The sequence below is a fragment of the Chelonoidis abingdonii genome, chromosome 4 (genome assembly GCF_003597395.2).
Source record: "Chelonoidis abingdonii isolate Lonesome George chromosome 4, CheloAbing_2.0, whole genome shotgun sequence".
Classification (NCBI taxonomy): domain Eukaryota; kingdom Metazoa; phylum Chordata; order Testudines; family Testudinidae; genus Chelonoidis; species Chelonoidis abingdonii.
Window position 1 is genome coordinate 147,559,985 of NC_133772.1, and position 23,861 is coordinate 147,583,845.

Sequence of the window (23,861 nt, forward strand, 5' to 3'; positions counted from 1 at the left end):
AACCCCAACACTCTATGTGACTAGATCCCCCTGGCCTGCAGCCTGGGACTGTGGTGGGCCCACTGTGCATCCCTGACTCTCTTCCCCCCCTTACCACTGCTTGCTAGGAGCTGATCAAAAATAATTAAAGAAAGAAAGAAAGAAGCAGCTACAAGAAGCCACAAGCCAAACAAGCAACAAGCTACAAGCCAAAAACTAACCAACAAGCAACTCACAAGCCAATTAAGCCAAAAACAAGCCCAATTTCTGCAGATTTTTTGTGGGTTTGGCATGTCTGATTTTTACCCTTTTCTGTTTATTCTCTCTGAAACATCTGGCACCAGCCACTCTTGGAAGACAGGATACTGGGCTAGATGGTCTGACCCAGTATGGCCATTCTTATGATGGTTCCTAGGAGTCCTCATATTCCTCCAGTAGGAGTGCCATGATCAGATACGATGGATCTGCCTTTCTTTCCTTGTTTGTGTATCTTGTGAAGTATGTAGAAGGCTCCAGAGATGGGTTTGTGGGGGAGTCTGTCTTTTAGACTGAAAGTGCTGAGATCCAGGACTGCCTTTATATTAAACTTGTGCTCATACTAATCTGCATGGCTGAGGCTTCCAAAGATTGAGACTTCCAAGAGCTATTGAAAAAGAAACTCCATTTCAGGTCTGATCTTGAAAATTGCCCAGCAAATACAAGCTAGATCCAAAACATCTCGGCCTATTGTGTGTAGAAACTGCAGATTTCTCAGATGTATTATGGTGCAATCCTGAGCCCAACAGAATGAATTACCAATAGTCATTGCAATTTTGTATTTCTTAGCTTTTGTGTTTGCTTCAATTTATGTATTGGTAATGCAGTTTGCATGACCTAATTATAACACACGTGTATCTTGTACTAGTGTCTATATGGGTATTTCTTAGTATAAAATGTACTGTTCTAATATTTGATATATTAACAAATTTGTCTGTATGCCAGCACACTAAGACAGCATGTGCACGTGAGTACGTATGCATTTGTTAATATTATTTTGGAGGTTAATGATGAGTCAGGTCTTCTCCTGCAGCTAGTAGGGTTGCACCAATGCAGGGGGAATAAAAGAGGAGCGGTGCTCTACTAAGACTCCCACCAACGCCGGACCCCAGATCCACCCTGAAGGAAGAAGGGGTTCACTGAGCAAAGGTGATACCACGTATGGAAATACTGCTTACACAAGGCAAGGATGCTGTGAAGAGCAGCTCCCGCCCCAGCCCCCACTCTTGATGCCAGGGCTGTACCTGCTGAGGGGTTCTGGAAGGATCTGGGGGTGGGTGGGAACAAGATGGCTGATCCAGTGTTCCCCTCCTTTCGACATATACTGCTGGTTGCATGTTTCAAATTTTGAAATTTAGGGGGTAGAGAGAAAGGAAGTAAAAAACGACATTTCCCCCCAGCCCTCTCTACCCAGATGCCCGAAGTGCTCCTCTGAGTGTGACTGGAAGATAATGAGGCTCGATATTTCCTATGCTCATCAGTCTGTCCCAGGCGCTGGAAGTACTGTATCTTTGTTCGGAACAAAACAGAAGCATACTTAAAAAATCCATCACTTCAAGAGACCCATAGATCCCTTGAATTAAGTCTGTTACGACATGCACAAAAAATGAAGACACAGTTTTTGCATGTCTATATGAGCCATCTGCTTAGACTTTATTGATAAAATCCAATAGCAACCATGTTCAGCATAACAAAATAAGATTATTTCTGAGCTCTGAATGGTCATATGGGCACATATAATTTCAGTTAGACATTTTCCAGAAGTTGGGCTTAATTTTTTTTTCCAGTGAGAGTTCATCTAGACATTATATGCTACTTTAGGAATATTAATTAGCAAGAGGCAACATACTACATGATCATGCATGCTAGTACATAAGTTGATTAAAAAAAGTTTTATCTTCAAATAGGTGAAAAGTATCACTTATTCTTTAGTCACATTTGTCACTACAGTTTTGCACTTCAGATCTCTTTCAAAGCATACGTCAAACAGGTCAAATTAAGGTCCTGACATTCCAGTCGATACTAGTTATTTATTAACTAGGCAGATGGTACAATTTCCTGTTTAATCTTTGAATGTTACAAAAGTGAAAAAGGAGTCTGAGTTTGATACTTCTCTCATACACAATAATGATTCTCCTCCTGTTACTGTACCACCTTTGGTGGAGGAAATCACCCAAGAATTCACGCTCAGGAAGACTTGCTTTATTCACAGAGAAAGTTAGAAATCTGACATGTTGGTAATCTGTTTCCGTCACCACTGCCTTAAGTAACCAGTTCATAGATAGAGCATGTGCTTATGTGTCTCAAGTGCTGTAAGACGTACCAATCTCTGTGTTACTTTTAGTGCACAGTCACCCAAATGTTGGCCTGCAAATTATTTAGAATGTGGCTCACATTGCTATCTGCTTGTGATGTGTGTTACTTATACACTAGCAACGAAGGGGTGGGGGGGAAATGGGTTAAAACCATCCAGATTTCTCTTCTAGAGACCATGTGATGCTAATCATCATCAATTAGGCCTAAAATGCTGTTCTATGAAAATACCCTGCACTATCTATTCATGTCCACCCACAAGCCAGGTGGAGATGGAACATTGTAGTATGTGTTTCTAAAGAACACAGAATGAGCTAAATATTGTGGAGGAGAAAGATTGGAATATATGTAAAGCCAGTGCATCTCCAGTGTCCAGCTGCAAATGCAACAGTGAGACAATAAAACTTTTACTTGCCAGAAACATTATACTGATCCAGTATAGAAAGACTCCAGTACACAGCTTATGTACAGTATATTCAAATCGAGTCAGACATATATTTCAGTGTGCTTCATGTAAATGCCCTAGGACACGCTGCTGTAAAAAGTTGACATAAGATATAAATGCAATAAAATATTTTAAATGCTAAATCAAATAATTACTTCTTTTACTTTTAATAACAGAGAGCAAGCTAAATTCTCTGCTGGCATCAATGCAGTTACATCAGTAGAGACTTTGGCCCAGTAAATCGAAAACCCTCTGACTGTGCAGGGTCATGGGAAGTATGTGGTGCATGTCCGTTTGGAAAGCTTGTGCTTGAGAGGCCACATGACAGCACAGATTGTAGAACAGGTTTTATCCTGAGCACCATGCACATAAAATATTGCACACTGAACATGAAAATATTGAACATCTTGACTTGGAGCAGATTTCTGCAGTTATGAGCAAGTGGCAATGGGTGAGGTGCAGATGTCTGAACATAGCGATAGGCCTGGACCAACTTATGGGTAGGACTAGTGAAACATGAGATTGGAGTTGGACTTGTACGCATGAGATTTTTTTGCCCCTACTAATTATGAGTGGTGGAATTTTATAATACAAGAAGTTTCAGAACTGATAGGGGGAAAACATTTGTCCAACAGAGGTATTTTGTTTGTGTTCAAGGCTCATTCTTACTGGAGTTAGCTGGGACGCACAAAGGAATTCAGCTTTACAAGGAATCAGATGGAAGATGAATCTGCAAGAAGAATGTGTTTGTATTGGTGAAAATGAGTATACTATATTCACTCTAACCTGTGGCAATGCACTTCATGAGCTCTTCTCAGGACATGAGAGTTTCCTTCCATCTATTATTGTCCTTTGATTATGGCCATGTACCTTCCAACAATTAAACCATTAAGTCAAAATAGGGAGCAACTCAACAGTGAGGTCTGGAGAACACACTTGTTTAATTATCAGGAGAACCCAAGGGCAGTACTGTCCAATATATTACTCAAGACTGTTGGCTACTACAGATATTACTAATAGAATGGTTGAAAATCTACTGATAGCTGAGAGTTCCTAGGGATAAGATCATCATTGGTGCTAGAAGGTAAAACTCCAGTGATGACAATGGAGTTATGCCTAAATTTGTCATCCATCACCAGATCTGCTTTGACTTAAGTCTGATTGCATAAGCTGGTCTCATTAGGCATGTGCCACCTATATGACTGTACATGATCCCAAAGGCCCCACTTGCAGACCTCGGACTCAACAGCTACAGAACAACATAGGAAGGCAGCTTTTCTGTCTTTGAACAGGACCAGGCAAAACCAAAGGCTAGAACATTTAGGCCCCCGGAATGGTTTATCTTCTCATTATTGAAAATAGGTTGACATGGGTACTTTATTTTAAGCATGGCCCGTGTTGGGTGTGATGTTCCAAGGTATTCTGGTTGGGTATCCATTTTGTTTGGTATTTGCGGACTACAAATGGCAGTAATTTGGCCTGGCAGTATGCTTCAGTACCACAGGTTAGCTGGTATCTCCATATGCACTCCTTATCTCCTGCAAGCTCCTATGCAGCGCTCTCAAAAGTATGCATTTGTGAAATGATACCCAAGCCTTGATGTCTCAAAACATCCTGAAGATAGACGTTAACAAGCCTTTGTTGGTTCATTGTGGCATCCAGCTCTCTACTGGTGCTCTGACTCTGATCTTAAAACTGTTTCTTCTTGTTCACAGCTCAGACACTTGATTACTCACTGGATCCAGTATGGCAGTCCTATAATACTTCCCACTGTAAGATCTTGCTGCCTACTCAGCAGTGTAGCCTTCTTGTGTCATAGTGAATTTGTGCAAATACTTCTCTCTGTCGCTCCTCGCTGGCTAGCTATAAAGGCAACTAGGGTGGGACCCACTTTTCTTAAATGACTATGCAAGTTAGGGTGTCCATCCCCAGTGGATGCTAAATTAGTAACGAGGCACCTAATACTCATTTTAACTGCTTAGATGCCAATTGGAACACCCAGTTATGGAAGTGGGTGCTCTCACTTAGGCCATCAATTCTGAAAATTGGGCTTCCCATGGTGTGTATGTAAAAATGTGGCTCGGGAGGGAGCTTTGTCAATCAGGATCTGCAAAGCAGGGGCCCATTCCTCAAGCCCCTACAAAAAAAAAAGCTTGTTAGTAAAACCTGACTTTGGAGCCAAATTTGACAGTAACAAGCATTAGTCTTCACTATGGGCTAGATGGTAGTTTTAGCCCAGAGCCCATATTTAGGGGGGATCGGGAGGGCTGCCAGCCCTGGCATTCTAGAGCTCTCCAGTTATGCTCTCTTTGATGAATGAGTTTGCACTAGGAAGGGAGGGATGACCTGTGGCATGTAACTGCTGACTCAAGTGGAGGAAAATGTGTAACGGAGTCCGTTTAAGGTTAGCTCAGGAAGGACTCCATCCCCCATTGGTCTGGTGTATATAATAGAAACCATTATTATTAAATTATTTCTATAGCTGAGATGTATACAGTGTCATTGTATGGTATCATACATTAACTAAGGAAGTCTATGGGCCAGATCCTCAGCAATTGGCATAGAAGCATTGAAGTCAGTAGAGTTACACTGATCTAGGCTGATTTAAGCCAGGCGGCTGAGGATCTGGCCATATGTACCTGGAATCAGAAAGTTTAACAATAACTTGTAAAATTACAAAGGCCTTGTCCACATTAGAAAGTTCTACTGCTTTACCTATACAGCTCCCTCTAGGGTAGACACAATCATATTGGCATAAATGTGCTTTATAAAAGAGAATAAGATGTACCGCTATAAGGGCACTTTACACCAGTATAAGTGCATCCACACCAGTACACGTGTATGCTGTAATTATTTTTGTTTAAAAAAAAAAAAAAAAGCCACCTCTCCTACCAACATAGTGATACCAATACAAATATTGTGTGCAGACCAAGCTGGGTCAGACAGAAGCCTGTAAATTACTACTGTAATCTTCAGATTAACCCCAGGGCCAGTGCAACCATTTGGGCGACCTACGCGGTTGCCTAAGGCGCTAGGATTTGGGGGGCGGCATTTTCTTTGGCAGCAACCAGATCTTCAACCGCCCCGGTCACCACCGGCATTTAGGCGGAGGGAGCTGAGGCAGGGGAGCACGGGGAGGGCCGCCTGCAGCAAGTAAAGAGGTGGGGGGTGGCACGCAGGAGAACTCCCGCCCCAGCTCCCCTCCCCACCTCCCCCCCTGAGCAGCCATGGCTGCTTCGCTTCTCCTGCTCCCAGCCTTGTGGTGCCAATCAGCTAGGCGCCGCAAGCCTGGCAGGTGGAGAAGTGAAGCAACCACAGTGTGTCGTGTGGAGGCACAGCCGGGATGAGCTGGGGCCGGGGGGGGGGGGTGCCTCAGTGAGGGGACTCCGGGACAGGGGAGGGCGCAAGGTAGAAGTTTTGCCTAGGGCGTGAAACCTCCTTGCACCAGCCCTGATTAACCCACTGCTTTCCTAGGAGACAATGAAACAGCATCAGGGTAACAGAATGTGGAAGGCCACATCCCACTCTCCAGCTATATGTTAGCTACTCATGTTGAAGGGTAACAGATTGCTTCACTTCATCTTTTTGCTCACCAGTTATCATATTAAAGTTGATAACAACTGTGGGACTGACAAAAAAAAAAACAAAACAGCAGCAACAAAGAAAGCCAGCTCCAAGGTCATCACCAGCTGTATCTGAAGAATAGAGGCCTGCCACCAAAGGAAACCCTCTCCCTCCGCAAGATGTCACCTGAGACTCTGCGCTGAAGGGAAAAATCAATAGCAGCTGGCAGTGTTTAGCTTTGAGTTCAAGAACATCTGAAGACATTCATGACTGAATATCAGTCAATTATGTAAAAGCATCAAGCTGCTTCATAGGATGTGCAGGAGCTAAAAATACATCCGCGTATTGTCTGCAGATCCAAGAGACTAACCACTGAAACATGAGCCCCCAAGGAAAACACAGGAAACTCAGAGCATTAAAGGAACAAAGCTGTAGCACAGCAGAATCTCAGGGTAACATACGCCAAGTCAGAGAAATAACTGCTGAAATTAAGGCATTGATGGAAAAAATCTAAAACAATCTGAGAGTGTGAGACAGTCCAGACAAAACCTTTGCAAATAGGCAACTCTAGGGTCCAGTTAATTAGCAGATTAGGGCTTCTCTATAAGTAGAAACAACGAGGAGTCCTTGCAGCACTTTAGAGACTAACATATTTATTAGGACTCCTCGTTGTTTTTGCTGATACAGACCAACACAGCTACCACTCTGAAGCCTGTCTATAAGTAATGTTATTCTAGATAAGAACGTCTGCACATGGAGTTTATTCTAGAATAAGAGTGCTTTATTCTGTATTATTTTAACACACTGGATTACACTATAGTTCAGAATAAGGCACTCTTATTCTAGAATAAGAGTATCCACGCAAGGAGTTTATCAGAGTAGTTAATTCTCTTTATATACACACACTACCTTATTCCAGATTAGCTTTCATATGAAGACAAGCCCTCAGTCTCAGCTCTGGGGATCTCAATTAAAATTCAGTATTACTATAAGAGAAAATACATTTGGTGGCTCACCCGATTTGTCACTGGTGCACATAAAAAAACAAAGCAGAGATTCTACCATGACTGGCAGTTTCTGCTGAGGAGAGACCCCAGAAAGGAAGAGGTCACAACTGGAGAGGTGGACTGGCAGAAATCAAGTGATGTTTTCAGAGAACCTACCCACAGCATGCTTGGCTCGAGTGGTGCAATTACTTCCTTCCCTTTTAAGAATACTATGAATTTTTAAAAAGGAAAGAAAAATCCAAGTAGGATACAAAGAGTCTGGTCAACAGGGCTAAATGGGGGACAGATTATCAAAAAACAAGAACATAAGGGGAAGTCACTGTGAACTGACACTGTAGCAACTCAACCTTAGCCCACCGTTTGCTGCACTTCACTGGGTGTTCTGCAGCCCTAGCCAAGCTCTGCCCTGGAGTCCTGTGGGATCAAGGACTGGTATCTCTCTTCCCCTCTCTGCATCACAGGATCCTCTATCCTCCCAGGGGTGGAGAGCACAGAAATACAGGCCTACAGTCATTGCCATTTCTGAGCTAAGTGCTGAGCAGAAATCCAAATAAAATGCATCAAAATGTGGTGTCAAGAAATGGAAGCATTTCCAAAGACTCATCTACCAACCTGCTCGGCCACTTTTGTGGGGGGAAAGAGGTTAGAGAAATGACAAACTGCAGTCAGCTTTGCACAATACAAAATGTGAGCACATGGTCAACTTCATCAATATGAGCAATAACTGAATCCAAGACATCTCTGCAAAGAGCCAGGTAGGACAGGGGACACTGGCTCAGGGGGGAACATGCTGCTGCTGAACAATCAGCTTAATCTCAACAGAAAAATTAGAGAAGTAAGTAATTAATAGTAGTGCAACAAAAAAAGAACATAAACCTGTCAGAGGAAGCACTGACAGGGAAATCTGCTCCAATGCTACTAAAATGTCTCCACATTTCAGCAGAAACTAGATGAACCACAAAAACGTGATGCTCTGGACTGAACCATTCTATTGATTAACAGGGTTTAAATAATTCTTGGCACCCATTTACCCGTTGAGCAATTTTCCTTGGAAGGTACCATGAAAAATCACTGCCATAACAATTGTTACAAAAAACCTATCCCTAACTCCAAATATCTTAGCCAAGTATGAAAAATTAATTGTTTTGATTAAAATACATATTTTGCTGTACTGTGGCCAACTATTTTCTACAGCGTATATATATTTTAAAATCAATTTCCCTTTATAATGTAACTTCAAAATGGAACTTGGTGTGAAATGTTGCGGAAGTCCCAAACCAGTTATCTTCATCCCTCTGAAAAATCATCTTTTCCCAGGCTGCGTGAGGATGGAGTTTAAAAACATCACAGACATGTTATCATGTGTATCTTCACTAGTGGCTGAAACTTTGTATCAATATGTAACTCCCCTTTAGAATTATATAATCACATATCACATTTTGCATGTGCAGTAGGTTAATAAGCAAAACGCTAAGTTCAGTATTATGCACACATCGCACATAGAAGAGTTATTTAAAAAAAAACACTAGTATGTACATTTTGTGCAGGTCAGAGAAAAATGACGCAAAAATTACAAAACATACCTAAACACAGTGACTACTGCCATTAAGCAGGGCCATTTACTGTGCTTTTATCCTGAAGGGAAGTACATTAGAAACATGTAATAAGTCCCAGACTGCAGGATTTATCACTTAACTGCTCAGCTGAACTCTTTTTTCCTTTCAGTCAGTGATTCCATAGCATTAGCATTGCAGCCAAAAAGGTATTTGTTTGCTAGATTACATGGGCCAGATCCAGCTCTGGCTGCTTTGTGCTGCTCCAGTGGTGCACAGCAGCTGTAATGCCAGCTTAACTAGGGAGCGGATGATATTCCTCCCACAAGGGAGAATCTCCAGGTGCAAAGGAGCTAACATAGCAGAACAGAAGCACAGCCAGAGGAAAGACTGTGTGGCCCTCATGCTGGCAATTGCCATCTGCTGGACTGGCCCTGTGGGGACAGAGCTGACCCCGGCCAGCTGTCCTCCCACCATTACCTGAGATGCAATGACCATAGCTCAGATGCAGCCCAAGGCTGAGGCTTATGTTAGGTCCTGAATAGCCCCAGTGAAGTCAGTGAGACTCGTAGTTGTGCCACAGAGCAGAATTTGGCCCTAATTCTCTATAAGTGGGGAAAACAAGGAAAAAGAGAAACTATGAATCAAATTTGAAAGCCTTTTGCAGTCGAATATTTTTGTGCTTCACTATGGTCAGTAGGAATGGAGAGATGCCAGCTGAAGGGTTTAAGTTAGAGACTGTCCAATAGGTGTTACTTGAAATTATTTAGGGATCTGGCACCTATCTTCATCTGGTAAGACCAGTACAATCATTGCATGGCTCTGTGCACTAGGGTCATGGCTCCTATTACTCGGCAACAACTAGCACTGGATCCATCAATAATCAAGAAACAAAATTAACCTTCTTCCCCTATCTACTGCCTGCCCTGGGTTTAACTCATTTTGAAGGCAGAAAAAAGATTAAAACTGAAAGTGTCACTACGCTGTGAAGCACGACTAGTAAAAATCACCTCCCTTTAATCAGCAGATCTGCCCTTTGTGGGTATGCAGACACGGGTGTGAGCTCTCATACTTTTTGCTTCTGTTAGCCCTCCATGGCCAACACCTCTAAGAGAGCGAATGGGATTCTATTCCTTCTTGTGCATCGACATCACTGCTTGAGGTGGGTTCGCACAAGGGGAAGTGATAGCACCATGGGGCCTGCAGAACCCTCCTCGCGATGTCAGAGAAGTTAAGAATTCACCTTGACTTTCAGATCCCTGGAATATTTTACAGGATGCTTGAAAAAGCACTTTTTACTTGGAGCCGACTTGACACAGTCATTGAAAGATAAAAGAAACAGGAAACACCACTATGCACAGAATAGCTCTTCCAAGTAAACCTCACATTAAGAATAAAATAAGAAGAGTGAACAATGATCTAGAATAATCATAGTTTAGGCACAAAGGCAGATGTGCAGCTTGTTTTAGTCTCTCTCTCTTTTGTTGTTGTTTCGTTTCCACAAAAATAGAAGCCATGAGGCAGCACTTAAAACATGCATTATATAACTACTACGTTAAATTGACACCCATCATCTCATACAAACATCTGGGGATATAGGTTGCACAAGAAAGGAAACATGCTTACTTCAAATACTAGTAAATAAGATCATTGCTAATACAAGAAAGTAATGGCAATCTCTAGGCACTTAACAATTTACAGAGAAATCTTTAGTGCTTCCCCATGCTACCTGAAAATATATTAATCAGTCTTAAGTGGTATCAAATGTTTATCTCTAGGATTTAGAAACACTGTAGTAAACGGAAGAGCGAGTGGCATGCAGTGCTAGACTAATGACATCATCTGTGTATCAATAACAGAAATGGAGGTGGGAGAAAGACATGACACCAGAAAAAAATAGAATCAAAAGCAATTTACATCAATGAGGCATTGACGGCAAGAGGGTAAAAGTAGCTTTGTGTTTTTCATAACCACTTCCCTTCTGGTGATCGTTTGGGTGAGAAAATGTACGAAAACCTTCAAAGGCAACAGGTAAATTTGCTCACCGGGCCCCAGCACCTGCATTCACTGAGTGTGCTGAGTTTTAAATTCTCAGTTAAAATAGACCCGGCTGGTTCATAATGTTTGCTATGGGATGGCTGCTTTCAGGGGGGGTGATTATGGGAGGGTCCAGTGGGCAGTCCCTGGAGCTCAGAGACCATTAGGATTCCAGCAAGGTATGCCACCTGCAGACCTGCTGCCCTTTTGTTTCTTTCATTTCTTGCCAGTGGTTTTGTTCTTCTTCTCCACTGCTGTTCTGACCCATAGAAATCCAGCCTATCATCTCCTTGCGCTTCATGCTGCGCCGGTTGTATATGGAGATCATCAGCGTGACGTCAGAAAGCTGGAACAGGGCAACTTGGAAGACGAACGTCTCCTTGTAGATAGGGTTTGGTTGGCCTCGACGGATGGATGTCTTGCAACGAGACATCTCCTGGCCCATGGAGTTGAGGAGGCAGAGTTTTCCGTAGGTGTCTGGGACAAAAGAGAGAAGAGAAACCATTCAGTTTTGTTGCTACTAGCGAAGGAATATCAAGGGGCCAAGTGAAGCAAATGGGAGCTTTGTCTGAGCAAGCACTGAGTAAAAGCTGAAGGTCAGATCACCCTTTTCCATCATAAAACCCAGGGGAGGGGCATAAGAAGGGAGGAAAACTCTGAGGATTTCCTCATCATTCAGTCTTGGTGGGCAGGCAGGGTTTGCCCCTGAGCCTTACCCCTGAGCCTCATGTAATAAACTGCAAGTCAAGCCCCTAAAGCCTACAGGTCACACTGGGAGGCCATGACCATCTCCATGGAATCTTTGCTCCAGCTGAGGTCCCAGCACCCCTTCCTCCATTTCCCGGCAGCATGGCTCCATTGGAATTCCTCCACCAGGGCCTCCCCTGGCTACCCTTGCCTCTCATGACTCCCCATTAAAAGAAGGCAACTACTACCTACTATCCCGGACAGATCACGACCCCCTAGACAGCCCTTCACAGGTTCCTGAAAGGGGGAGGCAGGTTCCATGGAGGCTGCTAACCACTCTTCTCTTTCTTATGGGAAAGGAGGAATCCGCATGTAGTGGCATGATCTGGCCTTAAAGTAAGGACTTCAAGATTTGTCCCAAGCTTGCAATAAAATCCTCTTTTTGCTTTTCCTCCTGAGTGGAGCAGAATCAAGGTCAATTTCATTCACTGTTCAAATTCTTTAGTGTACAGATAGCTGTATTAACTACATTACTGCTGTGCAGGGGGCTGGACTTGACTTCTTGAGGTCCCTTCCAGTCCTACGTTTCCATGATTCTATGATAATACCACCAATAACATCATGTACTTTCTACAGTCAAAATCCCCAATCTCATCTCATCATCCCAAAAATCCTTCTCAGTGCAAGTTTACAAACGACTCCTATTTACAGGTCACTTTGCCAGGTCACTCCAGCTCTAACCTTTATAAACATCAAAGACCAAGGTTCTGCAATTTAATATCACCTCGGAGTGCACTGAAGATAGGAAATAAATTACAACTCACTGTCTCCTTCCTACAGCACGTCTATCCTTTTCTATTCCTGTTTGATGTGCTATGTTACGCACTAATCTGCTGAGAAACACAAGGTGTGAAATTACACTTCAGGTGTGAAAACACTTCTGTAGCTCAAAAGCAGGGCTCTCCATTCCTCAAACTGTTCCACTGAAAAAAGCTGTCAGGAAACTGACAATTGAGGAGTAAATTGTGAGTCTGCACAGCTGTACAGCTATCAGGTTATTGCAGGAAAAGTTCAGCCCTATCACCAGCTAGCTACGGCAATTTGGCTGCCAACATCACACAAGAGACAAAGTAAAGCTTCCCAACAAGTATCTTCTCCATAGAGAGAAAAGGAGAGCAATTTATTCTGTCATGAAATAGTCTGATGATTGTGGCTGGGAAGGAAAAAACCCCATTTAAATACAAGAAACATGAATATTTCATGTGGCACAAAGCAGACTATAGGTCCCATGTACTTTACCGAAAGCTGAAGACTACTTTCTATGGGATGGTTTGTGATTTTGGTGGCACACAAACTGAATCGTGTAGAAGCCTCAGATACATTAAAAACAAAACAGAGTTGGGTTTTTTTTAAGCTGGACAGCATATGAAACTGAACAAAACAATCAGCACAGGGTTCCTGGTGTTATACATGGAGATTTTAGTTTTATTTTACCTTGCGGGTGTCTGTGCTGACAAAGCATAGCTGCACTGTAGAAATGTGTTATGATGAAGCTTGAGGCTCTGGCCACTGCTCAGGGTACTATGGAGGCTTCTTGATATTAGAACTGGTTGTGCGGGGGGAAATTTCAGGAAATTTGGGGGGGAAGTTCTGCCCTTACACAAACATGCCCTTGCTGCAGAAAGTTTGGTTTTAGGGCAGGGCAGCTTCCCTGGTCGAGATTCCAGATGGAAATTTTAAAATGGGTTCCAGTTAGGAACTAGGTACAATGGCTCTATTCTTGGTCTACTAGTTCCTAAGACTACATTTACTTCAACTGAACCCAACAGAGGCCAAAAGGAAATGACTGAAATCTTCACTGGGATACTTAAGGTAGGTTCTGGACAACCTCAGAGTCTAGACATTTGGAGGTTCCCTTACAACTAAGGTGCACACCAATGACCAGTGGGTTCTAGCATAAGAACACCCATATAATTTCACCCTGTGAAGTCAGACAGGATTTGAAGCCAGCTGGCTGCAGCATTCTTCGCTCATTGAACCACCCAGTCCCTAGGAGAAGCAGAACTAACATTTGCTCTGGGAAAGAGCTCATGCAACTAAAGCATAATATAGATACTTCTCTGGATGTGCTAAGTGTCCGTCCTTTCAAGAGATGGGAAACTTCACTATCAATGCTTCAGGCAACAAGAAGCAGGTTTTTTTGTTCACCTGTCAACCTCAAAGAGTGAGAAGGGAGGGACTCTAACTGTGAATGAAGTGTCAGAGGAAATCCCTAATGTCTCCACTCCTAGATCCAGAGTTTAGCATGCCCATTGTGTTACATTAACAGATGGCAATGAGTGTATCAAATCAACATTACTATACAGCTTGTGAAGGGCATTATTCTCAGCAACACAAATAGTAACTCAGCTGTAGCCCAACGAAAACAGCACTTAAAGCTTTCGTTTCTTTGCTTATTGGGTTAGCACCCATTAGTGCTGCTTTATTTTATGACCTATCAGCACATTCTTTATAAATCCTGTTCAGGTTTGTTGCAGATTTGCCGCAAACATTCACCTCCACCTGAAACTCCAGCTTAATAAGATTTTACCCTGGGGACCAGTTTATATTCTTGTACATACCTTTGGAAAAAATCTTTTGGCTTGTTTTAAAGACATTGCAATGAAGCTGATGCTGGAATTAATATATATCCAGCTGCAAATGCATTCATTTAACTCAAATATAGCTTTGCTTTTTATTTTCCAAGATGTGAGTCTGTAGTACAGATTCTGCTTTTTTATACTTCTTACATATTTAAAATAATTGAGTTAAGCAAAGTTACTGGGCACCATTGACTGCTGGGCGTATAATAATCATTTGAACTTCCACTGCACTTCCCACGCAAAATCTCTCTGCATTTGCCAAAAGTTAATGAATTTACCGCTTGATTTTCAGCTATGCTGATCACTCACCATCAGATTCTAAGGGTTATTTGAGGGCAAAATCAGGGGTGGAGAATAAAGGGATGCTGAAGGATTAATTAATGCATTCTCTCTTTTTTTTTTCCCCTGGAAAAGCAACTAGTTGTAACTATGTCTGTAACTCACAGGTGAGAGCATGTTGCCTGATCTGCAGATGATACGAGTCTGGATAGCACCTGACCTACAGAGCTTGACTGAACCTGTAGCAGTTCTACCTTTTCGCTCTGGAGGTTGCCAGTTCAGTGACTGGAATGTTGGCGTACATCCACAGATGATCATCTTTGGAACTGTGTCGACTTTTTACTGCCTACCATCTTATGGTCTCCTTATGTTCCACAAATTATCCCAGCCACTAGAGAATGTTTTTTTAAAAGACAGAAGGCAAGGCAAGAACCCTACTTTACTTCTCACCTGAAACTGGTGATATTTCTTGAAGGATTCCATAAAAACCCTGACACCTAAAAGTAATATGAATTATACTCAACTGCCATTTTAGCTCATTTCCTGGACCATATGACTCTCCTGAGGGGTCATGGCATGACTAGCCATCCAGAGAGGGCTACAAAATCTACTAGGTAACCCCCAGAAGGGGCTGGAGAAGTTTTGACTGGTTTCAAATGATTGTGTGGGGGTACCCGAATCCTAACTGACAGTGGTGAGCATGGGTAGCTGTGTCACTTCTTTGAGTGGTAAAATATGCCCAGGGAAAAGGTTTTCTGCTAATGAATTATGCATTCTCATAATTTAACCCAAATTTGGTCCCAGGCTTTTCTAGACTCACACATCTCCCTGTTCAAATTCCTATTAAAGAGAGCTCTTAATTCACACGGGAAATAATTAATGAAGGTGTAAACACAACAGGCAACAGCTAAAATTTAAGACCAATCAAGAATTCAAGCTCCTCCTAAAGCAAATCAGGACTGCAATACCGAGGTCACACTTGGCACTATCTCCTAGTCCTTGTCTTGGTCACCTCACCCCACGCAAACACCAGGCAAGATAGAAAGGATCTTTTAGTGGCGGGGCACTCAACCGGGTCTCTCAAAACCTAGGTTCAGTTCTTGGCTCAGCCATGGACTTTTTGTGTGACCTTGGGTGAGTCAATTAATCTACCCTGTAGTTCAATTCCCGAGGTGGGGATAACAGGACTTCCTTGCCTCACCAGGGTGTCGAAAGGATAAAATCTGTTAATGATCGTGAGGCACGTTGATACCATGGTGACAGGATCGCAGAAGTTCTTAGCTAGATAATCTGCGATATCCTCTGCACTTCTTGCCCCCACTACTCATAACACCGATTGGTTTTTGTTCATCAGCTGTAAAATCTCGATTTGAGGAGCTTTTCCCTTTCCGATTTTGATTTATTCATTCTCTCTCTCTCTCTCCCCTGCCCTTTCTTGTCTAACATTAATGCTATTGTGTTTGTTTAATGGGGTTAATATGCTGCTGGTACGATAATGATCATGTACGGCTGTAATTATCATGCGTGATTAATTCTGCACTTGCTGAAAGGCTGTGAGGGTTAGTCTTACCAGAGGGGAAGTCAGAACAATAGTGTTTGACAAGGGGCATTATACATTAATATGAATCCCACAAGAAATGCACAGAGGGAAAGAATTAAGACTGTGCTTGGAAGGAGAGAAGTCAAACAGAGCAGCAGGAAATGTCTGGCAGAGGGTTACAAGCTCTTTGGGGCAGGAGCTGTCCTTTTGTTCAGTACCTGGCATAATGGGGTGCCGGTCCATGACTGAGGGTCCAAGATGCTACCCCAGTACAAATAATAACAATTAACAATAAATAAGACAAGGGCATTTATCAAGGCTGCAGGTCCCAGCTGTCACTCACTATAAAATACCCCCACTTAAGTGAGAATACCGAGTTTTTGAGGAAAACACCTCAGGTGACTAAAATATCAACCCCAGAACCAACCCTGGGGCCCAGTAAAATAGTGTGAATAGAATATGGAAGGAAAGAAGGATAAGTTCTTCTCTTCTATAATGGCTGGAAACATCAGCACAAGCTGATGAGTTTTAGGAGGACTAAATAAAACAAGATACATATTATACAGACATCATCAGCATTAAAATACGGAGATGGTCATCATGGAAAAAGGAACACACTAAAGAAAAAACACTTGTGTGACACTTTCTCAGGGTGTCTGAGACTGTCAGTCACCTTGTAAAACCCCTGCTTCAGCGGGAGAGTGACGTGCTCAGTGAGACGTCAGCTCCCTGACACCACCAGCCTGTTAGCTATCCAAACAAACTCCTCAGGGCTCTGCCAGCCCTTTCTTTGCCTTGCTGGTAACAATAGGTATAGATACAGGGATCATTTAGGCCTGATGCTGCAGCCTTTACTTTTGTTTGTATTCCCCGGGGGCCCAGTGGAGTTAATGGAACTACTAACATGAGTAACGACTGCAGACTCAGGCCTACAGCCCAGCAGGTCCAGGTGAACAATTCCTGAAGTTCTATCTTGGACCAAAACTACCTTCAAATGCCACTTCTGAGTCCTTCTCAGGAGATGCTGCAACAGAAATTCAAGCAGCAAAAAACACTCCCATGCATCATAATGTTGAGATTTTAAAAAAATTAACACTGATGGATCACTGTCATTTTTGAAAGATAAATACGGGAGGCTGCAATATTTAAATGACTCAGTTCAGGTCTCTACAACATTTTGTTTTCAAGGTTTTGTGACGCACAAGATAAATCTGGGGGAAAAAATACTCTTTCCTTGCCCAAAAAACTCTCTCTTATGGCTTTTGCAGGCTCCAAGATGCTGCCCTCTAAATAATGGTGGTCCACATGTAGTGTCTGCCTCTGCAAGTGCGGGGGCCTCCGCAGGCACCAGAACCACTGTGGATTTGGGGAGCTGTGCAGAGGGCATGCAAGCCACATAGGCCTGGAGCTCAGTTATGGAGGGCCCTCAGTGGGGCAGAGAGCCGGGTTGGAGTGAGGACAGAGCATGATAGGGTAGGACTGGACGATTCACTGCTGTGTAGCTCCTTCTGCTGTGTCCCCTACACTCTGGTGAGGGTGGTGGGTGGGTGTGGATTGACCAATAGGCAGCAGAGGATACTAAAGCCACTGGACTACAGCAATGCTTAACTTGTGCCAGTGCTGAGCCCTGGCACCTCTGGACCTGGTCGTTCGTAGCCCCAGCACCTCTGGGCCTGGTCATTCGTAGCCCCGGCACCTCTGGGCTTGGTCGTTCGTAGCCCCGGCACCTCTGGGCTTGGTCGTTCGTAGCCCCGGCAACTCTGGGTCTGATTGTTCGTAGCCCCGGCACCTCTAGGTTTACCAAGCCAGTTATGAAAGTAAAAAAATTTCTTGAGCGCCGGCACCTCTTTCATTACACATGAAGCATTGAACTGCAGTAGTATGCATGGAATGGCTCTGCAGCTACTGTGCAGTCTGTGTGCACACAGGGGGGTGGGAAAGATTCTTTCCCTCATGCTGCCTCCCCTGAGCATCTGCCCAAAGCCATCTGGAGAGTAAACATTACATTTCTTTCGACAGCTACTAAGCTGGCGGGGGCTACGACATGGGAGGTTACGTGCAGCAAGTACCTCACTCCTGCACTCCATGCTCTCTCTCTCTCAATGTCTTCATACATGCACAGTGCGCATTGCATAGTGGTTTGGTTTTTCCACTGACTTTTACATTAGCTGTCCCAAAGCTCTTCACAAAGCCCCATTATGCTTGAAGCTCCTGTTATGCATTTCAAAAATAGCTCTCTCAGCATTGGACCCCAGAACATGTTTAACTGAGAGAAGAAATATTGGCCCGGACTCTACGGCTATCTCCCCGCTCTTCAAAAACAAGATGGGATTCTTAGTTTCTACCTGGAAAAGGAGGCTTGGTTTAATATCTCATCCAAAGAACAGCACCCTAATCAGAGCAGCGGCCTGCATCTCATACTACTTCACTGGAGTACCGGCAGTGGTGATGACTGTAGTTTCTAGTCTGGGGTTTGGAGCCAAGTGTTCCCTTTTTCCAACCCATTTTGCTCTCTTTTTGATAGTTGTTTCCCTAACATCACATTACCAGGAATTTTCAGGCATGCAAGTACAGTACAGAACAGAAAATAATGATCTGACTTTGGATGGGGAAGCTATTGTGATGGATATGGAACTTCCCTGCAGTAAATTATGAATATTGTATGCTGGCCGGGCCAAAGGGATGGTGTTTATTGTATGAATATATTGATTTAATTCAATAGTGAGCTGTCTGGACACAGGCAGGAAGTGGGAGAAGGGCTCAAGATAGCCACTTATTAGCAAATACTTAAGTGCTAAGGGACACTGACAGACTTATTTGCTTTGCTGACACTGTCAGAGTCTCCAATCAGCCTACAAAACTGGTTTAATCAGCAATAACCAGGGCCCTGCAAACATGAAAACAAAGAATTTGGGCAGGTTTCAAAACATCATCATCTCAGGTATGTTTTCACTGCAGTTAACCTAGGCTCTCACCCAAGTTTCAGGCCAAACCCCACTACCATCCACACAGAAAAACCTCTGATCCCAGGTTTGGAGATGTTGTAAGCTTTGGATACCTGGCCTGGCTGGGAGTGGGGTTAGAACCTGGGCTGGAAGCTGTCCAGTTTGCAGTGAAGATGCAGGCTAAACCATGGGAATGATGACAGTCCCCCCGTGCCTTCCCACAATTCCCTCTGTGAATCCAGGACAGAGACGTTCTGCCACAACACACTGGGAACAAACCACAAAATGGCTCACCTTCTTGCAGCACAAAGAACCACAGGATATGACCCTGGAAATGCAAGTCACACACACACAGGTGAGTGCAGCACCTGTGAGGATGCAGTAACTTGGGGATGGCCTTGCAGTGCGGCAATTCACACCTGGGTGCAGCTAATCTGGGTGCCAGTCAACCAAGTAAACTCTGCAATACCTTCAGCTGGACAGAGGGCTACAGGAAAACCAGACAGACACAGGGGCCCACTGGGTGTGTAGGGGGAAGCTAGGCTTGCTGAGGTCACCTTTGTGGAAGGATTGGAACCAAGGCAAGATAGACATGTGTGCAGACTCTGTTGTTTTAAAATCCTTTTTCTCTTACACTCTGTTTCCACTGCCAAACAAATAATAATTTTCAGAAGGCTGTTTGGTTCCTATATACCACTGGTCACTGGCTCTTGAAGGGAAGAACCACAAGTGCCTGAAACCAGCTCGACCTGCAGGACAAGACTGTTTCAGACACAAGGTAGTACAGCCCAGGTCCTGGTCTAAGAGTTGAAGAACTGCAGGCAGGAAAGAGCACGAGGACCAAGACCTGAGTTGGGGGCACTCTGAGAGACCAGAAAGGGGCAGCTAGACCTGTGACCACGTTTGAAGATCTTCATGGAAATTCTAAGAAAATCTTATTTCTTGGCTAGCTATGGGTATTAGGTAATGGGATATAGGGCTTGATCCTGCAAGGTTCTGAGCACTCTGGCCACAAGCTAGCAAAGCAATTAAGTACTTCAGTGGAACTACCCACATGCTTACATTTAAGTGTGTGCTAAAATCCTTTGGTGGATCAGAGCCAAAGGTGCACACCACTCTGCAGGTTCAAGCCCAAAGAGTCTTCATTTATAGATCTCCAGTTCAAACTGAGCCCAGGTTCATAGCGACCAAAAGTTTTTGCCATCAGGTAGATGTCTGATGCTTATGTCCAGTTCTCAATGGGCAAGTAACCACATCACCAAAAATACCTCCTCAATTGACGCTAGTTCTCAGATGAGATGACAGCCCAAAGACTGAAGGGCCATGAAGTTTGAACTCACCCCTAGAGGAGGTACCTAGAGGAGCTTTGAATGAGGCACATTGTCAGCAAAGCACAGAGTTTGGTAAGCATTGCTGTCAACCTGTCACGCTTCACGAGCACTAGACACAATTAAAGCATTAAATATGTTCTCTTGGCTCTGATTTTATTTTTTATATTAGAGAGGATGGCTGGTCCAAAGACCTGGGTTCAAAGCCCTGCTTTCCCGTAGGCTTCCTGTGTGACCTTGGGCAGATCACTTAGTGGTTCCGTGCCTCAGTTCCCCTCTATAAAATGGGGCTAATACCACTTCTTTGCCTCACTGGGATAAATACGTTAAATACTGTGAGGAGCTCTGACACTATGGTAATGGCAGCCACATCAGTACCAGAGATAGATACTTTATTCTAAATGCACAGGCTAATTTACCAGCACATGCATTTGGAATAATATTTTTTATTTCACTATTACATGTAAAATTTAAATGTGCAGAGACTCAACTGGGAAATGCTTTAATTGGATAGCTTGATGTGGCAAAAACTATATCAAGAAAATAAAAACAGGTTGTGGCTCAGCGGCTCCATCAAATAGGTATGCCATTACGAGAGACTTCACTTACCGGGCGGCCTGTTAATAGCAAGGTTGCGGAAATGGCTGCCTTTAATCATCTCTACTGACAACCGTCCGGTAGTAGCATTGTACGACAGTCCCACCAGCAGCTCTGGTACACCTCCGTGCGACAGGGACTGTGTTGAAGAAGCGCTATCACTGTGCGAGATGGCCGACAGACTGAGCTGAGAGTCTCCATTCTGCAGGGAAAGAGCAAAGAGGGTCCCTCTAGAATGCTCAACACCGCTCCCCCTTTAATGTATGCCTTGTGGTCTAATTGGGTAGGGTTGTTCTCCTAGGAGTTGGCAATGGCTAAGAATCATCTGCATGAATAACAACGGAGCAGAAGATAGAAGTGCAGGAACAAGTTTCCAGCATCACTTTGCAGAAACACATCTTTCAATGTTCTCTCTCTAGAGGCCAGAAGCCCTGACTAATGTGTTATTATCAGTGTAAATCAAAGTCTTTGAGATAAACATATACTCCAGTACATCAAAAGTAGAGTAAATTTCCCTGAAAATGACTTTCTGATGGAATGTGTCTAGCATAATCTTCTATCTTTTATGTCACTTGCTGTATATTTTCTTGCTTTCTTCCTAGTTACCATCATGTTCAGTTCTTCCTCACTCCCCAGCAAATGCAGGGTTTATTATTCATTTTGTGCAGGGCCGCCCAGAGGATTCAGGGGGCTGGGATCTTGCTGCCGAAGACCTGGCACTTTGGCAGTCGGTCCCAGGGCAGAAGGACCCCCCGCCATGGGTCTTCGGGGCACTTCGGTTGTGGGTCCCAGAAAGGAAGGACACCATCCCCTCCGCCGCCAAATTGCCGTCAAAGACCCGGAGTGGAAGAAGCTCCGGGAGCCCAGGCCCCCGACAATTTTCCAGTGCCCCCGGAGCGAGTGAAGGACCCTGCTCCAGGGGCCACAAAAAACTCTCGTGGGGCCCCTGCAGGGCCGGGGGCAAATTGCCCCACTTACCTCCCCTACTTCTAGCAGTTGAGGTGTGAATGGCCTCATCTTCCCTGATTGAACTAACCTTGTTATCTCTAGCCTGATTCTTGCCTGCATATTTATACCTGCCTCTGGAAATTTCTACTACATGCATCTGATGAAGTGGGTATTCACCCACGAAAGCTTATGCTCCAATATGTCTGTTAGTCTATAACATGCCACAGGACTCTTAAGTTGCTTTTTACTAACACGGCTACTCCTCTGATATCTGATATGACAGATGATCTAATCTGGGATTGGAAATTGGGATTTTCCAAGGAGACTAGAGGAGCAATGTGACCAAATCCTACAGAAGCAAGGCACCAAACTTCCTCAGACTTCTTGGAAAACCCCAGCTAGAATGCTCTTGTGATGATATTCAGTGTCTATACATAGGACTCTGAAAACTGGGCAGTTTTCTGGAATATACAAGAGGCTGCTTAAGATGTTCAAGCCAAAGAAATTGTCCAACTGGTAAAAAAAAACATGCATGCGTGGATGCAAATGGGTAATTATGGATGCAAAATGGAAGGTTGGTTGTGTGGGCAATGGACCTTTTTCTGGGTTCTACTCCATGTTTATGAGCAGTTACCAGTCTGAGACCAGGAACTCATCTTTTGTGGATGGAAATTGTATGCCTAATTTTGAAAACTTGGACCTCTAACCTCAGAACACAAAAGATTACATAGAAAGATCTGGTCCCTGAACGCATACAAGGTGGAAATTCTGTATTATGAAAGAACATAGGAATGGCCATACTGGGTCAGACCAAAGGTCTATCTAGCCCAGTATCCTATCTTCCGACAGTGGCCAATACCAGATGCCCTAGAGGGAATGAACAGAAAATCACTAAGTGATCCATCTCCTGTCACCCATACCCAGCTTCTGGCAAACAACAATTTTAAAAACCATGCACCCGTGCTCCCTTTCAATCCTACTGAAATGACTAAAAGGGAGCATTAGTGAATGCATCAAGTACCATGGACGCAGAGCACTGAGCTATCTCTAACTAGTGCTGACATTCATCGCTTGAGACCAGGATGAAAACTGAGACCTGAATAGTGGTGCTAGGAAATGGGCCAGCAGTATGTTTAAGAATCCTTAATGAAGAGGTTGGTGGATTAGCCAAGTAAGCTGTACCCCTCCACCTCCACCAGTGATGCAAAGAATTAATAGACTTACACTCATATTGCTCCTTGGCTCCAAAACCAGTGTCACCTTCACTTCCCCCTCCTGGTTTAGGCTCCTCAGATAAAACAGTTGCTCCCCCATCATCTGTTCCTGGATCATTTTGTGCACTGCATAGAGACGGAACCTGAGTGCGTAGCTACTCAGCTTCTCTGGCTCCAGCTTATTAAAGGTCATTTTGTCTTTGAACACTGGGATGGGTCCTTTCTGAATGCTCGACTTTCCCCTCTGTTTCTTGCTGGGCATCAGGACTGTGTGAACTTGCCAGGTGTTCACACCACTGCGATCTTTGTCTGGGATATCCTTAGCCTCCAGGATAGTTACCAGCAGCTTTTGGCTTGAGGCCTTATAATCGAGGAGGACGTCTAGGTCACCGCATTTAGAAATGGGTTCATGGGCATTATGATGAGCTGGAAGACTATTCCCTCCATCGTGTTCCTGCCATGGAGAGAATAAATAAAGGAGCATATATTAAATCAAACACCTCGAAGATCATTTGAGAGGATAACTGGTAAACATGACAGAGACCAAATATAAGGCACATTGGCGTCTACCAATGAAAAGTGCTATATAAGAACGAGATATTATTACTATTATAGCTTCATCCAATCCCTAGATGGACTGTGGGTCTCTCCAATAGTGAAGAAATATCCTGAGCAAAGCACCATTTGCAGTAAGAACACAGACATCACTTCATCCTTATGTGCATCTTCCAAATCAGCTACCCCTCG

General features: G+C 43.8%; 1 protein-coding gene across 4 annotated transcripts in view; it reads right to left on the reverse strand.

Annotated features, from left to right (window-relative positions):
• Window positions 1–2,444: 2,444 nt before the first annotated feature.
• The window catches only part of SYT16 (synaptotagmin 16), an 84,104-nt gene continuing 62,687 nt past the window's right edge, over window positions 2,445–23,861 (reverse strand). For 3 of the 4 annotated variants that reach the window (XM_075065755.1, XM_075065754.1, XM_032789189.1), the window contains 3 exons: window positions 23,125–23,568; window positions 20,965–21,154; window positions 10,752–11,411 (listed from right to left, as the gene is read on the reverse strand). In XM_075065755.1, the coding sequence (XP_074921856.1) occupies window positions 11,098–11,411; window positions 20,965–21,154; window positions 23,125–23,568 (948 nt within the window). In that variant the 3' untranslated portion in view covers window positions 10,752–11,097. Of the gene's footprint in view, window positions 3,504–10,751; window positions 11,412–20,964; window positions 21,155–23,124; window positions 23,569–23,861 lie in introns of those variants that run through there. The other variant, XM_032789191.2, reaches the window with a different exon arrangement.